This window comes from Pezoporus occidentalis, unplaced genomic scaffold, assembly GCF_034315485.1.
Source record: "Pezoporus occidentalis ecotype Australia unplaced genomic scaffold, CSIRO_AGI_Poc_V1 ctg3, whole genome shotgun sequence".
Taxonomy (NCBI): Eukaryota; Metazoa; Chordata; class Aves; order Psittaciformes; family Psittacidae; genus Pezoporus; species Pezoporus occidentalis.
The window spans coordinates 1,190,046-1,217,005 of NW_026914940.1; the positions used below are offsets into that span (position 1 = coordinate 1,190,046).

At 45.6% G+C, this 26,960-nt stretch overlaps 1 protein-coding gene across 2 annotated transcripts in view; it reads right to left on the minus strand.

Moving 5' to 3' along the window:
• Positions 1–26,960, minus strand: part of ADGRB1 (adhesion G protein-coupled receptor B1) — a 286,315-nt gene that overhangs the window by 60,436 nt on the left and 198,919 nt on the right. The window contains exons 19-21 of one of the 2 annotated variants that reach the window (XM_062626900.1): positions 7,710–7,813; positions 6,430–6,525; positions 92–194 (exon numbers count right to left, since the gene is read on the minus strand). In XM_062626900.1, the coding sequence (XP_062482884.1) occupies positions 92–194; positions 6,430–6,525; positions 7,710–7,813 (303 nt within the window). The remainder of the gene's footprint in view (positions 1–91; positions 195–6,429; positions 6,526–7,709; positions 7,814–26,960) is intronic. The other variant, XM_062626901.1, reaches the window with a different exon arrangement.

Genomic DNA, 26,960 nt, shown 5'->3' on the forward strand with positions numbered 1-26,960 from the left:
AAAAATGAGGAAGTGCTGCCTGAATGGATTATTTCAGTGCTAAATCAGGGGGAAAAGCAAACAAACAAACAAAGCTCGACTGATCTCCTACCTTGTTCCGGGTCTGGGTCTGTCCGATCAGGATGAGGGCGTTGGAGGAGATGATGGATAGGCAGAAGTTGATAAGAATGACGGAGCGCTCTGAGCGAATATACCTGCAGCAAGAGAAGATGAGGAGGGGGATCCACCTTGTTACAGCTTGCATTTAGTTATCTCTGGAAAGCATCAACCAGGCTCTACAGAAAGGCCACGGTAAGAAATAGCCCATTTCCTGCAGATCTTGCATGTTAAACAGACAAGAACAAGGGGAAAAGGGAAGGGGAGAGCTTGGGTGCTCAGCCCATAGATCTCTTTATTCTCCCCCATCAATGCTTGGAGTTATGAGCATGAGTCAACAAACTAGTGGCCAGTCTGGTCCTTAGTCTGAGCCACTCCTAAACCAGTAGAGTTCTGCAAGTCTTCTTCAGCTCTGCTCACTTGAAAGGGGGCTTGAAAAGGAGCTTAAAAGAAAACATACAGGCAACACATGGAAAGATTCCCAAATAAGAAGAGCCACAGGCATGCTGGCGATGAAAGCAGATTACAAATGCATGCACCTCCACAACAAAGTGCTTGTGATTCAGCATTCCCCTTTGTTTAACCTAACAACCCATCCTGAAGTGGTAAGTACTTGTGGCTTTTTTTCTCCCCTCCCACAGATAGAGATGTTTAACACTTCTCAAAACTAGGCCAAATACAGCTGTGGGTCTGTGGCACTGGGGATCCAAGTTAGGAAGCTGTTGCCTTCAGCACCTTGCAGGAACAAGCTATTTGTCACTTCTGATTTGCGGTGTACAGCACAGCACCAACGCGCTGCTGGGGTACGTGCACACCGATTAACTCAAAGCACTGGCTGCGGAGGGAAGTTTCTTTGAAGGCACTTTTATGTCCCTAATAAAATTAAAAGGGAATTGCGAAAGTGCAAGGATTGAATTTAGGACCTGGCCGTAGCAACGCTTAGACACGTGAATCAGCTCAGTTGATTCGGCCTGAATACCAGATGAGTGAAGAGTAGATGCTGATGCTTGGAGGAATTAGAAACAGATCTATTAATCAAGCAGCTCATGCCTGGAGGCTAATGCAGGATTATTTCCTATATTCCAGCACATCAACTATTTATATTGGGAATTTAATTTCATTAACTAATTTAAGCAAGAGTGAGTTGGTCGTGCTTTGGCTGCAGAGATTTGAGCTTCTGATTAGATGGGCAGGATGAGTGTGCTCTGCCAAGGGTAAATCTGTTCTTTAGACCTACTAAAGGCTGCAAAAGTTTGATTTTCATTTCCCTCTGAGTTTTACCTTCGAACAAACATGAAACTTGAGGATTTGGTTTCCTGGTCACTGATGCGAAGTAACCTGAAGTCTATTGGAAACCTGGTTTACAGATAGCTCTCCCTTAAACTCACCCAACTCCAGATCAGACTAGGCTTCCAGCTCAGCTAGAAACTGGGTTTGCTGCCTGCAAAACAAGCCTCTGGTTCCTTTCATGGCCCAAATTCTGCCATTTCATTGGACTCAGTACTATACTGTGTATCACATGGATCCTATTCCATTTGTGGGTGGAGAGTACCAAGCCATCAATCTATGATTTGATGGTGTGAAATAAAACAGCAAGTCTCCAGTCAGCAGCTCCTAGGGGATAGAAAGGGAGATTTGGACCCTGTCCTGGTGGGGATGAGATGTAATAAATCTGTGCAGCAACACTATGATCTAACTGGCATTAGTGTGAACTTCAAAAATCTCCTTTGGTCAAAAAAGGTAAGAAATCAGTTGATTGTAAGTATAGACTGTATGTGAATATAAGGGAAGACAATCCAGCTGTCTTTAGAGGTTTTCCCCCATTAAAAAAACCTTTCCTTTCTCCATGCTTCCCATGGAGAGTCCATCCTCTTCCCCAGGTCCCTGAACCTCCAGAGAATGAGATGTGGGCTGGCAGAATCAGAATCATTTAGGTTGGTGAAGAAACTCTCCAGTTCCCAGTGCAATCTCTGCCCAAGAATGGGCTAATTTCAAAGTCAGAGCAGCTTTCTCAGGGCCTTGTCCTATCAAGTTTTGAAAACCACCAAGAGCAGAAATGCCACCAGCTCTCCCAGATGACTTCTTACAGTGTTGAACTGCTCTCATGGTGAAGGATTACTTTTCTTTACAGTCAGTTGGATTTTTTTCCTGCTGCAGCTGGTGCCCATAGACCTTTCCATTTGCTTGACTTCTCTGTGACTCCTTCTTAACAACCCCCTCCTCTCCAGGTCATTTTCTTTGCTTCCATTTACATCACATCCTCCAGCTCCCTAAGCACCCACTGGACTTGCTCCAATGTGGTGACACCTCTTCCAGATGGGGGCTCAAGGGTATCAGATGTGGGTGTCAAACAGAGAAGAATATTTAATTCTCTTGATCTCTTGGCTATATTCTTGTTTATATAGATCACTAATGCTGACCTTCATTGTTGTAATGATTCATTTCCACATCATTGCCCTCTAGAACCTGCAGACTCTCCCCTCTAGAGACATTTCCAAGCCAGTCAGTCCCAGCTCATCCTTCTCCATGCAGTTATTCTGTCCCAGGTGTAGAACTGTGCATTTCTTTGTGTTGTAACACTTCTCCAGCCCATATCTCCTGTTTGCTGAGGTCCTTCTGAATGGTAGTGCTGTTTTGCAGCATATCAGTGACTCTTCCCAATTTGGTGTCATCCACAAACCTGCTGAAGGTGCATTTTGCCCCATCAACCAAGTTGCTAAAGAAGACATTAAACAATATTTGCAATAGTATCAACCCCTGTCAGATGTAACTACTAAGCAGCTCCTGATTAGACTTCAAACCATTGACCATTACCCTTTTAAGCCTGGATGAACTATATCCACCTAATAAGGCACTTTGGAAACCGCTAATGCAGTGCAGTTTCCTGGTCTGGATACAAAGACATTAGGGGAGACTGTGTTAATGGCCTTTGTAATGTCAAAATGTATAACGCTTACTTCTCTCCACGGTCCATGCAACTAGACATCCCATCACAAAAGGGAAACTGGTCAGTCAGGCACAACCTGCTCTCAATAAATCTGCACTGTCTATTCCAAATCGCTTTTTTGTCCATCATTTTGCCTGGAAATAACCTTTATAACTACTTGTTCCTTAATCTTCCCAGGGTCTGTGAGTACGCTGACCAGCCAGCTGTTCTCTGGATCCTCCTCCTTGCCCTTTTTAAAGATGGGTTTAATATTTGCCTTCTTCCATCCATCAAGAATCTCCCCAGATGATAAATAGTGGCTCCACCATAACACCAGCCAGCTCCCTCAACACCCTTTATGCATTCCATTTGGTCCCATGGACTTGCAAATGTCCAGCTTGCTTGAATCATAGAAGCATAGAATACCAGGTCAGAAGGTGACCCTAAGAATGATCTGATCCAACCTCTCTTGGCAGAAAAGGTCCTCAGCTCTCTTCCTTGGCAGTGGGTTGTATTTTCTTGCCCAGATTCTGCCACTAGGTATAGGAACTTGGGTGCCTGGGAGCAAACCTTGACAATAGAACAAGGCAACAAAGGCACTGAGTACCTTCACCCTTTCTACTTCCTTCTCCATCAGGCTACTTGCCCCATTCAACACTGGGCCAACACTTTCCTGGGTAATCCTCTGGGCATTCTTACAGAAGCCCTTATTGATGTCTTCCACATCCCTTACCAGTTTGAAATGCAGCTGAGGCCTGACCTTCCTAGTTCAATCCTGAATTCCTGCACAATGGTTCCATAGTCCTCCTTGGTAGCCTGACTTGGGTGCCAAACATTTCCTTGCTATGTTTCATCTCAGTCAGAAGTCTCCTGTTACACTAGGACAGTTTCTTTCCATCTCCTTCCATTCTCTAGCACAGGACTCTCCACAGAAAGAAATCACCATGAGTAGCCATATCCTCTGGCCAAGGAAGTGAGGAAATCATATCAATAGGGATAAAAACAAAGAACTTGATGTGTTTTGTCAGTGGAAAGATCTCCATCAAAGGCAGAGCTACTCCAGGGTGCTGTCTTGCTACTCCTTGGTTGATTCATGCCTACTTATCAAAATGGAAGCCATCAAAGCAGGGGAGAACTCACTGCACATTTAGGGAACTCCTGCTGTGGCCTGTGTCCTGCAAGATGTGGGGAAGCCACTATGCAAACCGAGACAGATGGAGGTGGGAAAACCCCACAGTCTGTCTCTTTGTCCCCATTATGCTCCCATAAACACTGAGTCACCTCTTGCTTCCTCACACACATCCTTCTCTGCGCAGTCACTCCATGCTGTCTCCCACCAGGGCCACTGAGTAACTCTGCAAAGGCAGAGCTCCCGGCTTTAAAGCGTTAAAAGCCCCTTGAGAGCTCATTGACAAGCACTAAATCAATCCTTCAGGCTTCAATGGGCAGGGAGTGAGAAAATATCTTTCAGCGATGCAGCATTCACTGGAAAAGGTCTGCGGTGCCCCACATGCTGATGGGCTTGTGGAAGAGCTATTCAATAGCAAGCATTGATCTCCATGCTATAGAAAGGTCACTGACTCCAGAGGCTGCTGAGCTGCAATGAGTTCCAGGATGGAAAACACATTGGGACACTCCTGAAATACCAACATTTCAAGGAGCTGTTTAAAAGCAGTGGTACCATCAGAACTTAGAGAAACTAAGTTATTTCAACTGTTCTGACCCTTGAATAGTTCATTTCCTACCCCAGTTTTCATTTTCATGTCAGTTTTCAAGAGGGAAGATGTTTTTCTCTCAATTTCCCCTATTTTTCTGCATGAGTGGTGCAGCAAGTGGTTCGCAACACAGGCCCTGTCTCCAGCTGTGACCCAGGACTGCCATCACCGGCAGATAACAAGGTCACTCCACTTCTATAGCCCCCCATGTCACTGACCTCTCTGTTGAGACTGCTAATCGGGCCAGTGATGCACCATCTGCAGCAGAGATTTTGCAGCCATCTGTCTACTGGGAACTGGAGTAAGTCCACCAACAGGCCACCAACAGCCGTCAAACGGAAACAACTCCCAGTTTTCAACCAGGCTGTGCCAAGTTGGCTGTGGCTGAAGCGATCGTTTGCATCAGAAAGCTCATGCCATTCATGCCGATGGCTGAGTAGATGCCACTGAGAAGCAACCATTATTTGGGGGGTTTGAATGGGAAGGGGAGGGTAAATTCATTTCCTCTCTGATATGCAGCCCAAAGCTAGGATCACCTCTCTTTTACTCTGCCCCCCTTTTCTTCACCATGTTCCTTTCCCTCTTGTCTTCCCGCATCCTTTCTTTCTGCTTCCCCATGTATAAACAAACCCTAGCTGGGCAAAAATCTGGGAATGTTTCCAGATTGTCAGCCTCAGTGAGCTTATTCATCAGAAGTGTTTCATACTCAAGCTGAGTCTATGTATGCATGCTCCAGATGCCTTTGTCCAGAGGTCTGAATGGGAAAATTCCCAGCCAAAGCTCCCTGAAACAGCTGAGCTCTGGTGAGTGCTCTCCACAGAAGACCAGGCAGTTGGGGCATAAGGAGTTTCTTCCTTAGTGAAAAAGAATGACTTTATACTCTTTCAGCAACAACAGCTGGAATAATACTGCTGATCCCACTTCTAAGCTGTTCCTCCAGCCGTTGTCTATCACGCTACATAACACCTAGGGCAAAACAAAATGAGAGCCAGGAGGTAATGTTGACTTGAATATGGATGTTCCTGAGACCATTAATAGGACAGCACATTCATGTCCAGAAGCTATGCCTAAAATAAAAAGGACACACAGAGCGCTCAGGGCTCAGCCACGGGAATGCTGTGAAGTTTAGGAAACATGGAAACATGATCTACAGAGAAGGGATGGAACAAACTCAGCGCACCAAAGAGAAATTCTGGAGATCACTTGATCATGCTTAACAGATATTTACACAGAGAGACTTAGGATAGAGAGCCCTTTAACCAAGATATAGCTGGTCTCAGGATCACTTGGAAATGCATGTCCATCCTTGGCTAGCTCAGAAATGCCCATTCAAGCCTCCCATAAACATGTCCCCCCCGTTCATGCTGATCGTTTTGGGCATAGGCATAACACAAAGGCTGGAATGTGAAATTAAAGAGAGTGTATTTTAAACAAGACAGGCAATTAACTTTACTGTCCTCAATAAGAGTTAATATTGAGGGGCACACTCCTGGAAGACAATACATCGTGTTGTTATTCCAAATGACTCTAGGATGCTCCAAACTTATTCAACCTCATGTCTGAACTTGGTTTTCAGATCCTGAACTTGTTTCTGATAAGAAAGAGAGGGTGAGGCTCGAACACTTGCTCTTTAGTCTTCTATCCTAACTTTCCACTTGATCCTGACACCAGTGACACCAGTAAGTCACCTACCAGCGCTGCCCAGTGTTGCCCAGCCTTAGGAAAAGCAGGAGAGGACAAGGACTTGAGCACATCCAATGATACCCCAGGCACGGAAAAACCTGAGTTCTAGATAAATGTTATTATGATCAGTCTTCAGCTCGTAGCACTTGCTATAATTAACTAACCACTATGCACTGTCACAGTATCAACAAAAAAAATGCATTTTTGCTCATTTTTCACTCTCTTGTTTCTTTCCTACATGAAAAGGTAAAAAAAGTTAGCTAAAATCACAACTCTGATCTGAATTAACCCTTTCCTTTCTATTAAGAAGCATCAATGGGAAAAATAAGAGCCTCAGACTGGTCCCTTCTCTCAAAAGGGTCACCAATAATATTTAAACAGTATATTCTCTGTAGCTAATCCATTTCAATTTCACAGTCATGCACCTGGTTCTGATTTTCTTGGGTTTCTTTAGCTTAGAGTTCTGAAGCTCTCAACACTTTTGCCATGAATTTAGGAAAGGTGTGAGTCTCATATATAAACTCAGACCTCGCTCAACATAGTTTAGGGTGAGAAACCTTTGCACACCTCGATTCCTCCAGCTTATACAGTCCACCAAAACATATCTAATAGGGGCATGGACCAATGTGGGCCTTTGTTCAATAAAACTTTGCTACTAAATCACTCCAGCCTCTATAAATGATGCAACTTAAAGTTACACCTGACCTGCTTATAGGTGTACAGGAGCTCTCTGCAATGGGATGTACTGAGGAATCCCATGTGCATCAGAAGCTAAAGGCAGAATGTGGCTAAGAGGTTATTTAGTTAGAGCTAGTTAGAGAGTTATTTAGACCATGTGGTTTATCATCCTTAAAGCTCCTGAAAAGCGCTGTCATTTCTTCAGGCCAGATGTTTTCATAACGGGTCACAGATGTTTTAATGTTATCAAAGACCCAACTGGGAATACCTTGGAGCAATACCAGGAGGCAGTGTGTGTCCACTTCTCCAAGAACAAGGTTTCCTGGGGTATACAAAGGCATCTAAACCAGCATGCGGCTTTTGAAAATGGAACAATGCAACTACATGGGGTCATGGCTCTAATTGCACTGTACTAATTTCTTTGGCATTAGAAGGGAAGAATAATGCCAACTAAGCCACCATAATGACTTAGTGCAGGACCCACTCATTACCAAACGGTTCTTCCTCAGGCACCAGACACCCAAAACCAGAGAGGAAAACCTTCAGAATCCATGTAGGTCAAACGACAAGTTACTTTCCCCAACAAGAAGAGAAGAGAATGAAAGCCATACCTCCAAACAGAGACATAAATGATAATCAACAGCAAAAGTGTCAGCGAAGATACTCCACAGCCTACAATTAATGTGACAGAAGGGACCAGCACCTTTTCCATGTTCTGAAAGAGAAAAAATAAGACATTTAAAAAAAAGGAACGAAAAAGAACCCACAAAACCAAGAAGATGCTCAGGACCAGCTCAATTTCATGGCAAGAACTTTCCTCTTAATTTTCCGTGTTTCAACTCACCTGATTTTCACATGCACAGTATGTACAAATACCAGGATCTATTTCTGGTTGACCCACCCTTTTTGAGGACCTTATTCTGGTCCCACACACACCAGTGTTAAGTCTGGGTGACAACTCTCATACCCATATTGAGGAAGGTGAGTAAAAGATGTGGGTTGCAAAAGAAGGATGAAGCCCTTCAAGTCCAGTGTGAAAGCATGAAGATAACTAATGAGGCAACAGCAAAAAGCAGTGCCCACACTAGACCCATTACAAATGAGCTCATCTGAGAATAGCGGTGATGAAGGTTGGAGGATTAAAACATGGTAAAAATCTTTCACCAACTACAAATATCCCCCTGGAAAAGGAGAAGATGAAGCAAGCAAAGGAAAACCAAAATGTATATGCTCCCCAGGGACGCATCATCAGTTTATACCATCCATCACTTCACTACTCTTACACTACTACACAAGGCTTTTCTTCATATGCAGGGCTCCTTACTGGAAAATCTGGCTCTCAATTCACAGAATCATAGAATCACAGAATGGTTTGGGTTGGAAAGGACCATAAGATCATTCAGTTCCAACCCCCTGCCATGGGCAGGGACACCTCACACTTGACCATGTTGCCCAAGGCTCTGTCCAACCTGGCCTTGAACACTGCCAGGGATGGAACATCTATCACTTCTCTGGGCAACCTGTGTCAGCACCTCAGCACCCTCACAGTAAAGAACTTCTTCCTTATATCCAACCTGAATTTCTTCTGTTTAAGTTTAAACCCATCACCCCTTGTCCTAATACTAAAGTCCCCCATGAAGAGTCCCTTTCAAGCATCCTTGTAGGTGCCCTTCAGATATTGGAAGGCTGACTTCTCATCTAAACACATGGATCTGCTGATCATCAGCTCTTGCAACATCAAGAACAAACACACATGCTGTAACCCCACCTGCGCTAGTTCTCTGCATTACTGGGACTGCGTAACAAGCTAATGTCTGCCAGACTAATATCACTAAACTCCCCCAGTTCTCAGCTTAGAAATGAGGATCTGGATCCCAGTTGGTTTGCTCTGCTGCAGGCTTTTTTCCTGGCATGTTTCTCATTTCCACATCACTGATGTCTGCTGGCATGAAGGCAGAGAAGCAGAGACCCACAGTGCAACAGACACATGAGAACCCTCTGTTTAGACTCATTAGGCAGTATGCAGAGGTGTGGGAGCACAGTCAGGGTTGTCATTAGACTGGCACAGTACCAACACCTATCACTACAGCCATGAAGATGAGATGGTTTCTGACATAGCAAGGGCTTAGCATAGGGAAAGAGAAAGCAAAAAGCGATTACACATGGATTTGGGAATGGAACAGGCAGTTCTCTAAGGACTTGTCTACACTGTTTTGTTGGCAGGTATGAGGCTGCTCAACCTGAACCTCCAGTCAGTGAGATGCCATGAAGCTGAGGCGACTGCAGCTCTGTTCCAGGCTACTGAGCCTTCTGCAAAGCAAAATATATTAGGCAAGGCACAAGTGCCATGTTTCTATGGAGTCTGGCCAGCTCAACACATGGGCAAAGCAAGTATGTGCCCAGTGCCCACAGCCAGTAGAGGTTTAGTCCACAGATCCCGCCATGAAGAACAGAAACAACCCCGATATAAAGGGATCTGAGGTGAATAGTCCCTGAAGTCCAAAGGGCCGGGGAAGATCCCATTTACTTGCTTATTTTGACCAACAGCACCTCTCACATTTTGAATCTCATTGACGGGGGGGAATTAAGGAGCAAAACTTTCACCATTCTGCTGCAGTGAACCCCATAGGAGCTATTGGGAAGGCTGGCACAAGAGCTTTAGGCATTTTTAGTTCTAAAAGGGCCTTTCAGTTCTCAAAAGGGGCCTGTAGGAAAGATGGGGAAGACTTTTTAGCAGGGCCTGTTGCAGCAGGACAAGGGGTGATGATTCTATGATCATAGGCAAAATTTAGCAACACATTCATTGGATTAAATGCCCAACTGGCATAGGTACCCAAAGGAGTAAAGGTTGATTGAGGGATCTTTATTGAATGCAAACTAGCTACAGACTGGACCTCAAACTGCACTTAGAGTGTGGTGCTACCTTTCTGCAATGTCCCCTCTCTTCTGACCACATCAGCTCTGACACTTCACTACATGTACACCAGTGCATCTTCCTTGAGTTTGCTTTGTGAAACAGGAGGCTAAGGACTCTCCAGAACACACCACAGATACACACAAAGGGTTTGGATGCTGATCCTAATTCAACTTGCTGAAATTATGGAACTCGATATATATGAAGCTATGGAACTGGAAAGCAATATCTTAAGTCCTTTTAATTACCAGTAATTGTGCAAAAGCTCCGAGAATAATATGGTGCTGAGCCTCACCAATCCATCCAGCAAAGTTACCCCAACCTAGACTTCCCAAAATGCTCACGGAAAATGTTTCAGTTCCCATGCGGATTCTTCCTTTGAACTTCTATGGAGATTTGGATCCTTAACTGTGGACCTATTGGAGCAAGTCCAGAGGAAGGACATGAACATGTTCAGAGGGCCGGAGCAGCTCAGCTCTGGAGCCAGGCTGAGAGAGCTGGGCTGGGTCAGCCTGGAGAAGAGAAGGCTCCTGAAGGGGAGACCTGAGAGCAGCTCCAGTGCCTAAAGGGACTCCAGGAAACCTGGAGAGGGGCTTTGGGCAAGGGATGGAGGGACAGGCCAAGGGGAATGGCTTTAACCTGCCAGAGAGGAGATTGAGATGAGCTCTTAGGCAGAAGCTCTTCCCTGTGAGGGTGCTGAGGCACTGGCACAGGGTGCCCAGAGAAGCTGTGGCTGCCCCATCCCTGGCAGTGTTCAAGGCCAGGTTGGACACAGGGGCTTGGAGCAAGCTGCTCTAGTGGAAGGGGTCCCTGCCCATGGCAGGGGCACTGGAAATAGATGGTCTTTAAGGTCCTTTCCAACCAAAACCATTCCATGATTCTACTATCACAGCGATTTTTAATGTCAACTCATACGACTGTATTCCCACCCTGAGAATTTACTCCTGCCAAATATTTGTGGAAGGTTAGAAGCAGGTTTTCAGAGAACTAGGTAAACATAAAGAAATTTCAATGAAAACGTCAACATTTTCGTTTGTTTTCCATCAAATAAAAATTGAAATTGGACGTATTCCAGGCACTGCTAGTGCTGAAACACCATATTCTGATCCTCATAAATTGAAATGTGGAAGGGACTTTCTTTTGGGAACAGAAGTCCCTTATTTAGTCAGGCACTGGGGTAGGGTAGGAGGGAGAGATGCACACTCCACATCTTCTCTCTTTGACACCTTGGTTTCCCCTCTTGCAGAACCCAAGTGAGCAACAGCCCTATCCCACCCCAGACATGCACAGTCCTAATAGATGTACTGTGAAGCACAAAATAATCAGAAGTGGATTGCTCCTTCCTCACTCATTCCATGCTCACTCACAACCCTTTTTATCTCCCTGCACCCCCTTAAGGCAAAATGAGTCCACGTCGCACAAATGGTGGCCTGGGATGAGCATCAATTGTGACGTTTGATTTAAGTAGGTCTCATTTCACTGACTTTTCATGGGTAACTGGATAAAAGTGGGGGAGGAGCTCCATTAAAGTAAAAAACGCCTGACATATAACTCATTCTTAAACCATCCAAGAGTCACTGAAGAAGTGGAGTTTGGATTTGAAGAGATGAGCTGACTACATCCCTGTATCTCCAACACAATAACATGAACATCCCTCCCTTCCACATCCTCTCTGACAGCCCCCCACCTCAAAAAAACTCAGGTTCTTTTACTCCTTTCCCTATCCCCTTTCCCACATCACACATAACCTAGATACCAAATCAGCTGTGTAATAGGTTGCATGTACTGCTCCATGCCTAGGTCAGATGTTTGCTCACTGGCAAGGCATTACACCGGCCAAGTGGAAGCCAGTCTTGTGGGTAATACCTGGTGTCTATCTGCAGCCCTTTGCACAGAAAAGACCCTGATCTTAGCATTCTTCTTTATCCTTCAGCCCAGCTTTCACAAAACCCTTGCCCACTGGAAGGACTTTTGCTGAAGAGAGATTATGAAGTACATCCCTTCTCCCTATAGAGACAGCATGGTTGGTCCAGCCATGATTGGATTTCTGTTGTCGTCATGAGGGTGGATAATCATAAAAACCACTGGCTGCAAAGAAGAACAGGAGCACAGTACTTTAGAAATAAGAAGTCTTAAAGGCTTAGGCCCACGTAGCTTAGGATTCTGCTTTCCTTCTTCATTATTAAGGTTTCTCTGTCCTCCCCATCTTCTCTCCCTCCCCCAAAAACGCACTTCTTCCCTTTGGCAACCAAAGCACTGTTTATTTTCTTTCTTCTGACTAATTAAAACCCCTGACAGAAGGTGGTTGAATGCTGCAGGATCTGAGCCTTGCAAGGGAAATTTCCTTGGAGGAGAAAGGGGGGGGAAAACAAGCTTGGTTTAAAAAGTGATAATGCTACCAACAGAAAAGCAGTATGGCATTCTCAAGAGAGAAAGCAGTTCTTTGGGAGCTTCCCAGTACCACAGGTGAAGCCTTAGGTGACATGGTCTAGTGTAAGGCCTCCCTGCCCATGACAGGGGATAGGAACTGGATGATCTTAAGGTCCTTTCCAACCCAAACCATTCTATGCTTCTATGAGGAGCTAATTGGTTGTCTGCAAAACACAGGACAAGAACTCAGTTTCCTCCTTTGGGGACCACAAGTGGTCCCAAGTAACCTGTCCATCACTACCTCCCCGTATCTGCTGATGGGTGCCATGCAGAAGCAACCTGACGAAGCCTTGCCTATTTGGAGCTGGAAAGAAAACCTTTCCCTGTGCCAAGCAGGTCGTTACGAATTGCAAGTCCCACAGTACTGTCACCAAGCATGACAAGGGAGGAGAGAAGCAATCAATGACATCAGCTGAGATGGAAATAACGAGTACTACTGCCTAGGGCTGCTTGCTGTCCTACCACCTCATTGCTCTGCCTAGCAGGGCAGAAGGATGCTCCTCTTCTTTACAATGTCACTTTGCTTCCTTCTCCCTCTTTTCTATTTCCTTCTTTTCCTTCCTTCCTAATGTTTAGTTTCCTTTCTCTTTCTTACTCTTTTCCTATGGCCATTTTCCAAGACTTACTCTGCCTTTTCTTCTTTCTCTTCATGCATCGCTCCGTCTCTCCCCCCATTATATTCTCTGCATCCTTTTCCTTCTCTTGTTTTCTGCAGAACACCATGAAAAGTGACTTCATTTAAGTCGTGTTTGTTCCATTACCCTGCTCTGGCTCCAGGGTCAAACAGGCTCCAATTAGAACACAGTATTTCTTAATGCCATGCAGTTTGCCTGAAACCTTACAAGCAAGCTGTTCTTTCTGCTTTTTCCACCCTTGATACCAAGGAAGGCTGAGCAAAGTCGTTTTTAGGTACAACAGCATCATACTGAAGAACTGAACCATTTCTTTCGCTCCCAAATTAAACACAGGTATGTGAATTTGGAATCTGGGATGACGGGCTTCTTTTGGTTTGCTATTTGGAAGAGTTGCCTTGAGCCTGACTTCCATTTGAAATTAAAGACTCATGAAGTCATAGAATTACAGCAGCACTGGTTACAAGAGACTTTAAAGCTTTCTAATCCAATTTACAGCTTGGAGCAAGGCTAGCACTGACATTGGGGGGAGGCTGGCCATGGTTTTGCTTGGATGAGTCTTGGGAAATCTCAGAGGTGGAGAGCTCCCATCCCTCTGGTGTCTATTCCAGGGCCACATCACTCTCCTGGTAATAGGATTTTTCCTAAGGTCACACATTAACCCCAAAAGCTACAGTTCATGGCTTTTCCCTTTGTTAAAACATCAGGCACAAGACAGAGGAGTTCCGTTTTATAACTTTGGTAATTGCCCCTCTGATACCTTTAGGCTGTGATTAGATTGCCTCTTATATTCATCTATGTAGGACCAAGCAGGTTCAGATCCCAGTACCTCTCCTCACAGGTAATGAGCATAAAGCAATGAGACTCATTCCACTCTTCACAAAGAACTGGACTGGGTGGGTGTGATTTACACCAAGAACTGCTCAGGAACCATTTTACTGTGCCACAGGCCTCAAGGCTTTTCATGCTTTTTGTGAAGGTTTTTGAAAGCTATATTGTATTGATTTTGTTGCTGGTTGGACAACTCTTGTCAAAGCAGAGAGCTGGTTGTTAAAATTGCTGGAAAATAATGCTTTTAACAGCACTCACAAAAGGGAGCAGCTTTCTGAACAAAGGGTTATAATGTCAGTGCTGAAAGAAAACTACTGAGAACGGCTGAATGACCAAGAGGTGAACGTGGTATTGTCATCTGCCAAAGAAATCACCATTCAGTTAAATTCTGTGTTTCTCTTTTGGGCTCAGGCTCTTTGTATATCCGCATATATACTGCAGTGGTGTTGTAAAGCACCAGCCATGTATTTTACTACAATACAACCACTGGACAAAAAAGGACAGCAGCCACTCCAGATAGCAGCAATCCACAGCATCTTTTTGACTTTGGTAATGAGTGATGCTATGACACTTTCAACTGTCTGAGAACCAGGCTCTTGACACGTTTAGCAGAGAATGCTGCCGTTGATGTGTGTCCCCACCTTTAGGGCTCTGCAGAGCCAAGAGAAGCAAAGCCTTGCACCTGCCTGCAGAAAGAGAAGGTATGAGGGATGCAAGGAGCAGACCCACTGAATAAGCAGTTCTTGAACACTGCCAGGGATGGGGCAGTCACAGCTTCTCTGGGCAACCTGTGCCAGTGTCTCACCACCCTCATAGTGAAGAATTTCTTCCTTACATCCAATTTAAATCTACCCCCTTTCATTTGAAAACCATTGCCCCTTGACACTACGGGCCCTGGTGTTGTGGACAAGACCCTGGCCAGCAGTTAAGCACCCCACAGCTGCTTGCTCACTCTCCCTGAAACAGGATGGGTGGTGAGAATCAGAATGGGGAAAGTGCAAAAATTTGTGGGTTGAGATAAAGACAGCTTGATAATGAAAAGAAAAGAAAAATAGGGGAAAAAATGAGAGAGAGGGAAAAAAAACCCTCAAGGTGATGTAAAATAGAACAATCGCTCACCACCAAGCAACAAATGCCCACACAGTCCCCAAGCAATGGCAATCCCTCAAACCTCCAACCCACCAGCTTTATATTGTGAGCATGACACCATACAGCATGAGATACCCCTTGGGTCAGTTGGGATCAGCTATCCTGGCTGTGTCCCCTCCTAACTCCTTCTGCATCCCTAGCCTGCTCACTGGTGGGGTGAGGAGCAGAAAAGGCCTTGACTCTGTTTAAGCTCTTTTCAGTGATAACAAAAACACCCGTGTGATCCACACTGTTTCCAAAACAAATCCAAAACATAGCCCCATACCAGGTACTATGGAGAAATTTAACTCTATCCCCAACAAAACCTGGTTAAAAGGTCTATATCAATTTTTCTTATATATTTTATATAGTATTATATATGTATTTCATATACTGAAAGACCACAATAAGGTCTCCCCAGAGCCTTTTCTTCTCCACCTTCTAACCTTTGAGGAGGGCTTTGAGATCCCTGCATGAAGATCACTTTGTGGCATCATTAATAAATAATCCTTTTACAACCTCTTTCACAACATCCTCCCCAGCTCTGCCCATGTCATTGCAAATCAGATCCAGACGATTACTACCTTGTTTTGCTTCATAACTACAGGCTTCTCATGTCAAAGCTAATAGTCACCCATTATTTGGAACGCTTTTGTGTAGCTGAGGGCCCCTTTTATGTAATCTGGCCACTCTAACAGGCAATTCTGTATAATTACAGTACACAAAAATCACCCGGAGAGACATCTTAACGTGCTACTACTTATTAACCACCACTAACTCTTCACTTGGTATCGAGTCCACTCTCAAGCTACAACATGGCAATCTGCATTTAGTAAACAGCCTTGATGAAGCTTGCAGGGCATAGGAGTGGTCACTCAGCCGGTTGTTAATAGGAACTGTCAGGATAATTTCCTTCAGGCTGGCAGGGAATTACAGGAATTAACAGCACTTATTGTCTACCTGCCACTCCTCGATGCCATGGTTAGCTTGCTGCCGCTTTTTTAGCTACCAGACTGCACTCTCAGTGCTTCAGTTTCCAGTTCTGATATCAAGGAGGGCTGGATCAAGCTCAGAGTAGCTCTAAGGACCACTCTCCTCCTGCCCAGCTGCTCTCAAACATTTTCATTATCATTATTTAAAATGCATTCATAGAGTCATAGAATGGTTTGAGTTGGAAAGGGCCTTAAAGATCATCCAGCTCCAAACCCCCTGCCATAGGCAGTGGATTTTCCCTTTCTGTCTCTTTCCCATTACACTTTGCTTGGTCAAGCTGCTGAAAACACTTTTTAACGGGGCTCTGAAAAGTAGCTCTGAGCCACTTTGCATCCCTCTGAGAGATGTGGTTTAGGAACCAGCGTGCTGAGCAAAGGGACAACAAGCAAGCAGAGCAGGGCTCTATTCCCAGCTTGCCTGCAGGTCAACTGCGTACATGGCTCCATCATTTAAGCCAATCTTTTCAAAGCCCTCTCAGCCGACCTGCTTTAGATTGCAAACAGTGGCTTTAACTTCTCAGGGGCCTATTTTAACCCCCTGGAAATGGAAGAGAATAATACTGCCCTCCATCTCTCTTCCAAAGCTTAATTCAGCTTAGACTTCTGATACGTGTAAATGCGTTAGGGGATTCCTAGGGCTACACTGGGACAATCAAGCACCAGCATTTCATTTTCTACTGCAAATTATTAACGCGGGGAGGTATGGAGCTGCAGTATTAACATGGAGAGGTGTGGAGGAGAGAGAGGAGAGAGCTTTTTGGTTTAAATGTTTGTGAGCTGACCAGGTGGTGCTTTTTACATCTTTGCTTTCATGCATATGGGAAACTTTGCTCTGTTCTAGCCTTTCCCTTTAAAGCATGCCATGGCAGGGGGGTTGGAACTAGATGACCTTAAGGTCCTTTTCAACCCTAACTATTCTATGATTCTATGTTAAAGGGAAAATACAAACATTTTCCACAATAAACGTGGTAAGAATCACAACGTCCTGTTCCTCTAAGGTTATGTGCTTCTTCCTTCTAAGACAACTAGGCAGAAGTGAACTTGAATAAGTACCACTGTCACAGGCACTGCAGTAAACAACAAACCTCTATCTCACTATGTTAGTCCTAGAAAACACAATAGCCCAGTACCCACTCCGTTACCCTGAGCTGAAGTGATGATACTGTATAGATAACACTCATATAAAATCACTGTTCAAGACAGAGGGGTCTTGTCCATCCATGGACCATGCCAACCCCTGGACCACAGCTGGACAAACCATGATAGATCAGGGAGCTTTATAACAATTAAACAGTATGGACAATTACAGGACAGTGCTGGAGACACTTCTACCAGGGAATTTATGATCATCATCATTATTATTCCTATTACTAGCATTATTTTATAGTATGAACATATGCTCTAAATACATTAAAAATGAACTGTCTTTACTGCTCCCTTCTGCTTGAGATTGCCCCTTCTGTGCACTACACAAAGGATAATCAATTCAAAGTCTGTAACTGATTTGCAAGCCTATTCTTGCATTTCCCATCTTGCCCTAGTTTCACAAGCGTGCCCTCATCCCTAGTAACTTCCCATCATCAGCGCTGAGCACCTTGCAGGGAAATGTGGTAAGATTTACACACAGCTGAAATAAAATAACTCCACAGCAGACTGGGAGAGGAAAATGAGGGTAGAATCCAGACTGTGTTTATCCTGATTTAAGCAGTGTTTTGGTTCCATGCCAGGCGACAGCATTTCACCAAATTACTCCAAAACAGCCCGCTGTTTGTTTTACTCAATCATTGTTGCACCGGTGAGTGATGCCAGACTGGTAGCTCTCCCCACAGCATGGGCAGCACATTCCTTCCCCATCCTCTCCTTAAGAGAGACATGGCTGAGGAGTAGGGGGAGCACCCAAAGCCCCAGCGGAAGAAGACATGAGCCAAAGATGCTCACATCACCATACTGAAAACAGACATCTGCTTTCCTTTCCCCTCCTCCCACCCTTGCCCAGTCCTTAAGCAAAACCTTCATCCAAAGCACAAGCCGTGAATACTTGTGGAAAGCCTGCAGAAGCCATCACTTAAGCATCTCCTAAGCCCTGCCTTCATTTAATCACTTTAATTATTACTTGTGGATGTGATTCCTCTCCTGTAGAACTCAAGCAAACGTTTCCATCTCTCACTGCTCAATCACTGAAGATGTCTACATGGGCAACAGTTCCTGACCTGCACAAGGTCAGGAACCAGATGTCTCCAGCTCATTATCAGTCCTCAGAGGCTTTCAGGGGCTCCTTGTCTAGAGCTCACCTATGAGAAAATGAAGAGATTTCAACCATTTGGCAGATCATCAGTACACTCTTATGATGATAATATTCCCATTGCAGTCTGAAAAGCCCATGGGATCCAGCATGTTTCCACCTACCCAGTGCAATGCACACCTGGTTACTGTGGACTCGCTGGTGCTAATTCCCTCTACATGGAACGGTGATCTCAAATCAGTGCACATGGAATCAGTTTCTGGCCCTGATGCCCATCTCATTCACAGCAGAGTGATTGGGAAGTAAAACTGTAACAGCCGCTAGATTTACAAGTGTACTGAGTTGATATAAACAAGATCAAAACTGGCCCCAGTAGTAGGATATTCCCCATGTGGGGAATGGCTGACATGATTGCCATATTTAAAAGAGCAAAAAGACAATTTGCCATGAAAAATGAAAGCCTTGTCGTGCTTGTGGGAAAAGAGCAATGTCATTTTGCTTTCACAGATTTATTGTGTTGTGTATATCCTGCTTGTTAGTAGGGCAGGTAGCTAGCAAGCACTGAGCTGCAGGCTTAGTTTTGACTAACCACTATCACATGCAGCATAATCCTGCTTTCCTGATTAGGCAGTCCTGACATTTAGAGAGAACTTTCAAGCTCAAATACTCATAACTGCAAGTCTGACATTTGTTTTCGATGTGTATTACCCATTTTTGCTTAAGGATTGCCGTTGCTGCCAAAATCTTGCGAGTAGATTAGTACACTCCGTTATTCATAGATAGCAAAAGCATGACGGGCACAAGCCTTTGAGAAACTGATTCAGTTTTGGTTTAAATGAGTAGACATTTGTTGTAAAACAAGAATAAGAACTCAATTTCCATGTCTCGCTGCATGGCAACTCAAGGGCAACTTTAGGCAGGGCTCAACAGGGTTGAGTGGTGAGCAGCTTTCCGAAATTTCCCCAAAAAGGGCTTTTCTAGGTTGAAGTACTATGAAGATGGGTGCGGAATGATAGGAGAAAGACAAGCACCACTCAACAGCTCGACTCAATGCACTTACTTAGTCCTTGCAGTGCTTCAAAAAGGAAGATAATCTCATTTAGCACTAATGCGCTGGCTCCCACCCCTGATGCGCCCATGAAACCCAGCCTCCATCACCCACTTGTTACCATTTTCAAGCGAGCACCTTTTGTGATGTCTCCCACGCTGTCCTCTGACTTGGGAGATGCTCCCCCCCCCAAAAAAAAAAAAAAAAAAAACACCTAAAAAACTACCCAGTGCTCTTGCTTCAAACCTCCTCTGTTAAACCCTGCTCGGCTCGATGTCTACAAGACAACCCTGACAACAGCAGATGTGCCACGACTTACTGCGGATCGCGATGACTAATGCCCTCGCGCTGTTTACATGTGCCCCCACACCCGCCTGTATCCAAGCATCCTTCTATGTCAGCTGGAAATTTCAGTTATATTTTGTCTATTTTGGGTCTGGGTCATTTTGTGGCTCATTCTGTGTTGAACAGATTGAAGTCGTCATTCTCAGGTGATGAGGAGGTTGGAATAACACATTATGAATACAAAGATAAAATAAAGATGGATCATCAGCTACAGTGGGGTACAGAAAACAGGCAAGGTGCTCTCTCCAATTGGGGTTTTCCCAGATATGCGCCCTAACCTACCAGAGCTTCCCCATCTGCCTCCATCCCTCTCCTCCACCTCCCATCAGCATGCTACATCTCTGCCACGCTTCTCTCCTTTACATAGCAAGAAGACACAAAGGGGATCTAGTTCACAGAATTATAGGCAAGAGGGTCAAAAAGACCTGACAAACTCATCTCACCCATTTGCCTGCCTTAAAGCTATCTGAAGCATCCCCAGCCTTCAATAAAACCCTCACTGGTGGAGGGTAGGCTCTCAGTGCTTGCCTATCCCTGCAGACAGAAGGTTTTCCCTTGTGCCTAAATTAAATCTCTCACACTGCAGTTTGATTCCAATCCCCAGCAGACACAGACAGCAGAATTCTCCCTTTCCACAGCTACTTCTACCCTTTTCAAGACGATTATCCTCTTTCCCTTCAGTCTTTCCTCCTTGAGAAAAAGAGTCAAACCACCTCATAGAGCTCACCTTCGCTCACCATCAGCGTGGAGGCATCACACCAAACATCTTTGTCACATCATCCTCTCCCACACATATGCTCACACATTCCCACACTCGCGTACTGTACCAGTCATCCTGTTTGAACACAGAGCAGAGCATCCCGGACATGTACCACTCACTCCCTTTGTTCACATTTCTGCCCCTTAATGGCTCAAATCATGCACTGATCCTCAGAGCTGTTTTCCCAGCTCTTAGGAAAGGGGAAAGTAGAAACTGGGAAGACCCTGGTGTCCTGGCTTAAATCTACACGTCCTTTAACAGAGCAGTAAGCAGTGGCTGGGTAATAGGGCAGCTGTCACATTTGCTAAGCTGCCTTCATGGCAACAAGCCATTAAGCACTGCAGCTCAAAATAAGCACCAAACCCCTCAGGAACACCTGGACACGCAGTATCCCAGACATGCACGGTGAGGGTTTCATTTCAGCTGAAGACAAGTGACTAACCTCAGCCCTGGTCTGTTCCTGGGGTCACTTGGTTAATGCCAGCGCAGCTCTTGCCTTTACACCGAAGGGTGAATGTGGCTCGGTATTACTCACGCCGAAGCACTGAATCCCACAACGGTTTTAAGCTCCCAGCCACTTGATCATGTTCCTCTCCCACGTCCCCTTCAGATGAAGAGATACAGGGTGATGCAGCATTTGCCTGCAGAAGAGTCACTGCCAGGGCTGTGCAGAGCTCGCTGGTTTCAGCTCGCGGGGGAAGAGCTGCAGACCCACGCTGCTGCAATCCCACTGCCTGGAGTTTTGTCGTAAGTTAAAGACCTGAGCGAATCCACAAGCACGGAGCAGGAACTCGGCGGAGGGAAGCTGTCAGCTCTGAATATCTACCCAACTACCCGCTGGATCGACAGACAGCTGAAGCCGCAGACAGCCGCCAAGGAGGTGGGATGCTGGATGACTGCTTATTATGCTGAGCCAAATCCTCCTATTACTACCTCGTGTGCTACCTGTCTTCTTTTAATACATTCGAGTGTTGTCTCTCCTCGAAGCATGGAGCTGAAAGGGATTTCCTATCCCACTTGTCTCCGATTCCTTTCCTGTGTAGTTGTTTAAACACTAATCACTTATTTGCTGACGGGATGACTTCTTAGGTATCTGTACAGCACACAGCAATGGCAAACTCCATCACATCTCCCACCAAATTAACAAACCCTCTGCCTCCTGGCACCTGGAGCACATCACAAGCTCTATTAATAATCCCCTTCCCCAGCATAAATCATCTGTACACTGACACCAGGTCCTCTCCAAATTCAAATGAGGTTTAGCCCAAATTCACCCTGTGATGCATAATGACCTCATGTCAGTGATAAAACCCCACATGTTTTAAAGCAGGTGACTTCCAGCAAAGCAATGATGGAGAAGCACAATTCAGGCACCTCTGTTAAGAGGCCACATTTGAAAGGTAGTGCAATTCTTTTAAGAGGGAGCTGGACTGTGGGTTGTCCCATTTGGGTACCTAAGGGCAGCACACATCCTCTTTACTTCCTAATTGTATTATGAGAGAGAGTGGGAAGGGAAAACTGTCAGCCCAGATGGTTCATATCCTGTCTTCTCCAGGCTATCAAAGCTTGCTGAAGCTCAAGGGGACTCTATGGGGTTTAATGAAAAGAGCATCCCTGCTGAGCAAAGGAAAGGCCAGCTTGTGGTTTACACAAGCCTATGGGCTGCCACAGACCTCAGGGAAAGGCACCCCTGAGAAAACACACCATCTGCTCCTGCTGTGGAGATGGGTGAACCCCAGGCATCCCCAGCAGCACTTACACCGTACCAGTCCTCAGTCTCAGCACAAAGCTCTCCTGAGAGGAGCAGGAGTCCAGCTGGAATGTCCCTTCCTCACTCTTACTTTGGTCTCTCCATATCTGGAGAGATTCCAGTGAGAACAGCACAAATCCCTAGGAAATCTTAGGAAACATTCCCAGTTCAAGGGGCACAATCAGCTCCCAGGAGACATTCTACTCGCAGCAGCATCCCAGAGAGGACAGGGTGATGCAGGAAGAGGTGCCAACGGCACAAGGTCAGGAAGCTTGGGGAGGATTTGGACCTCAAAAGCCAGCTCAGCAATGTGCACCCTGGCACAGCTCTTGCATTGGGAGCAAGCGGAGGCTCCTAATGCTCTGTCAGGGAAATGACGGCACTTGGTGCTTTCTGTAGCACCCTTCAGGCTTGGGGCGCTGTGCAAACAGGAATGTGCGCAGCCTGCAAGGGTGCTGCAGCTGGAGAAAAGGAAGCAGAAAACAATGAAGTGATTGGCCCAAGGTCACAATTTTACTCACAGGCACAGAAAGAGCTCTGGCTGTACAATCATAGGATGGTTTGGGTTGGAAAGGACCTTAAGATCATCCAGCTCCAACCCCCTGCCATGGGCAGGGACACCTCACACTAAACCATGTCACCCAAGGCCCTGTCCAACCTGGCCTTGAACACTGCCAGGGATGGAGCATTCACAACTTCCCTGGGCAACCCATTCCAGTGCCTCAGCATCTTCACAGTAAAGAACTTCTTCCTTATATCCAACCTGATCTTCCCCTAGCCAATACACCCAGATACGCCTAAACTCTTCCCTAGACCCCTATAAAACTGGCAGTAGTTTCATGCCTTAAGACTCTGAGCTGGGCAAAACCAAGAACTTCCTTTCGGCAGAAAAGTCCACCTTTTGAATCCAAGAGCTAACACCGCAGGAGAAGCAGCATTAATGAAACCTGAAAACTATTGTAAACCTGAGAACTGACTGTTCCCGAGATATGCAAAAGGCTTTGTTCTTATCCAGACTCCAAATCTCACGTGATAAACCATGGTAGAATATAAATGTTAAAACGTTCATCTCCAAATAAAGTGCTCTGGTCTTATCTAAGTGAAATGCTGCTATAATTTCCATTCAAATGTTGTCAGAACTGCTGCACCTTTACAAAATATTTTAATTCATTAACATTTTTCCAGGGGAAAAGCCCGCTGCTGGAAAACCTGGATCTGTTCCCTGTGCACGCAAGGCTCTACTGAGGTTTAAGACCTTAAAATAACCCACCTTGTCTCTGCATGCACTCTATGAAGTACACAGACCTCCCATAGCACAGGGCAATCTTTCCAGGAGGAAGAGCTTCAAGAGCACACCAGACCTGCATGTTGATTCCCTTTCCACAGCCTGCTCAAGACATAACACTGAAAGTCTACTTTCCACACATTATTTCCTTAAGGTAAAAAGGGTTCCTTCTCCTCTGCTGCACGCACAATGCTGGGATGTTTCCAGTTAAAAAAGGTATGTATGTTGTGAGTTGATATTGGAGCTCAGAAGCTGTTGTTTCTTTGGGAAGGAAGCACTCCATGAAAGGTGCCTTGTATTCATAACAATGAGATAACAATGATCAAAGCCTCTTGCAACATCCTGGAACATCATAGGGTACAGGGCTGCTCACTGTGTACACTCAGTGAGTGTACAAGTCAGTTCTATAGTCCGCTACAATAGAGCCCACAAAAGCATACAGGTGCTGTACAACCCCTCCAGCTAATGGTTTGCTTGTCACTAAACACACCATGGCATGGACATAACAAATTCAGCATCCATACAAGTTCTTGCCACCAGCACCTTTCAGCCTTAGCTAACACTAGGAACCAGAGCAGAGCTCAGATGCTGAATTCCAATCAGCCCTGTCTCTGCAGATGAGGCTAGTAAGCAGTGGGAGAGAGACCAGAGATATACAGTCTTACTGTGGTCCTAAGTGCTGTAAGAAACGAGCTTTAAAGCTTGATTGACTTTATAAAGGCCAATCATGAGCTGGTAGGCAGTAGAGACAACACGAGCCAAACTCAAACAGGACAAAGAGTGAAAGGTTCTCCTGTGCATCCTCAAGCTCCTGCTCTTTCCTTCCCACCTTTAAAATATTGCCAAGAGTGCCAAGAAACACTTAGAAAACACCACCATAAGACTCTTTATTCAGCCTGACTATGGCTTGCAATGCATAGTTTGAACACGTGGCTCTGCAGTTTCCTTTTGCACTTATTCTCTGTTAGCTGTTATGCAGGTGCAGCATTCCAGCAAGCCAATACAATCACAGTACCAAGCTAGGCATGGTATAAAACCAAAATGAAAGGAGAACCCCAAAAAACTTATCTAAATTCCTTAACTTAAGAAGTTTTAATCTTTCACGATGGTCAAACAGCAATCGTGCCAACTCAGTGCAAGGGGCTGCCTTTGTCTAGCTGAATTTGCAGGGTCCAAGGGAAATGGGATGCAGACAAAGGGTCACATTTGAACTCCACCTGTTAACCTGGACCTGAACAGCTCCATCTTGGTTTAGGGATCTCCATCTCCAGAACCAACTAAAACCACAACACTTTGAGCCCCTAAATTCATTGAAATCAAGGCCAACTCCTTCCTTTCCAACCATATGAGCAGCTCTTAGGGCCCAGCTGAGGGAAACTGTCCTTGGCAAGTCCAAATCAGCTGCCTGGGCAGCAACACTCATCCTCCACAAGCCTTTCATGGTCCTTTTTCACTGCTAAGAAGCTGTGCCTGAACCAGGGTTACAAATATTTCAAACTGCCAGGGCCAAAGACTCCAGAAAGGAGATTTATAGCAATAAATAATATTAATGACACAGGCGGATGGAGCTTCTTGTCCTGAGAGCTCCAAAGGTACATGAAAAACTGCACTATAAATGTCACCACCGCAGACACCAACGATGATGAGATGCCACCTCTGGGGAAGGGAGGCAGCTTTGGCTTGCTCAGAATGACACTCGGTCAGGAAACTGAGGGTGGTACAACAAGGATATGGATGAACAACGCTCCACAGCATCACCGGACCCTAGGCTTTGCTTAGTGGGGGGACTCAGGAGGTATCCAGGCCCCAGCTTTCCACCCAGCATGGCCTAAGGACTCCTATTGATGCCCATGAGTTGACTCCAAGCTGGGAAATAAACTGAGTTGTGCAAATGCAACCTGACCAGCAGCCAGCAGAGTTGGAAAGAGGACAAAGGAAGCAATTTTAGGCCTAAACCCCAAAGGACCAGCTGAGAGGTTAGTTGCAGATATAATAAAACATGCCTGGGGGAAGGAAGCTGCATCCTCCCGCAGCCAAGCCCACTCTCAGATGCACGGATGATAAAGGGCTTACACGAACCCTGTGTTACGCAGATAACACCCCAAACACCTAGAGCTGAGGGAATAGCAGTATCTGGCTATGTCAAGTTAACCATTTTTCCCCCTAGCTGCTTAGTTAAATAATGCCAAGTGCTGTGTGAACATAAAGTCTGTTAGAGAAACTTCTGCTTTAACCACGCAAAGGCTCACATCTCTCTTCCCATACTGCCTACTTCCAGAGGAAGGATCACCAAAGGACCTCCACCAGCAGCACTTCAGGCTTTGCTTTAGGAGTATTCCTGCAGCAGAAATCACTCTTTATTTTCTCCAACCGCACAAGCTCCCCAGACTTTGTTGGGGTTGCTTGCAACAACAGCACCGAGTGCTTCCTGCGCAGAACAAAGCTCACCCATCAACCACCATGGTGGCCCTCACAGCCTCTGGAGCCAGACATTTGGGTGTCACCCTTGGGCTGAAGGGAGAAACCTTGCTGCTGGCAGGATGCAGCGCTGCAGGCTCAATGGGCAGGGACAGAGCAGCAAGTTATAGAGATGCAGGAGATGGGTCCCATCTGCAGCACCTCCCCACACCTCTAGAAGGCTGGCTACCACTCCTGGACAACACTAGCCCATCAAGCAACCTTCCTTCCTGCTTGGTTTCAAGCAAATCCCAACTTCCCTGGCGGGAAGAAAAGGAAGCAAAGACCCATGGAGGAAGATGGGCACAGGGACACCAGCATCAACACAACCAGCTCCTTCCAAGCAGGAACCCAAGTCCCACTTCTACCTTCAAGCAACCTTCAACCAGCACATGTCTACCAAGACCATAAGCTTGTTGCCTCTCCCAAGAGCACCTCAAGAGTGGTTATACCTGACACGAGCCCATTTCACATCACTGGAGCAGCTGGGCCTGCACGGGGCCGGGCAAACACAACCAACGCTGTGTCTTTAAAACCACTTCAGTGCAGATGTTGTTTCCATGGTAACTAGTGGACCAAATACATTAGTGTTTCTAATAATAAACCAAACCTTCATCTTGGAAAATGTGATCCCCCCTCTCCCTTTTACCACCAGCACCCTTCCTTTCATCCTTTCCCCTCCCCTTTCACTGAATTAAGGCAGCATTTAACAAGCAAGGCATAATTAGTAAATAATTACAAGGGCCCAGTAACTCCCAGTGCCCAGGCAGATGGAGAAGCATTGGGTGGAGAAGGGGGGGTGGCTTTGCTCTATGAACCTGGGAACTATCCAAAAAGGGATGAACTACTTAAAAAAAAAGGGGGGAAATACATTATAAAGCACAAGGTGGAAGAAAAGAGCCGGAAAAGCCGTTTTTGACCACCCTGGTGTCGCCTTTGGCACCTTCCCCACTCTCTGAGTCCGGGTGCAGCCTCCCGGTGATAATTTCTAGGAATCTCACACTTTTCTTTCCCTCCATCCCAGACGCAGCTCCGTATTCACCAACAG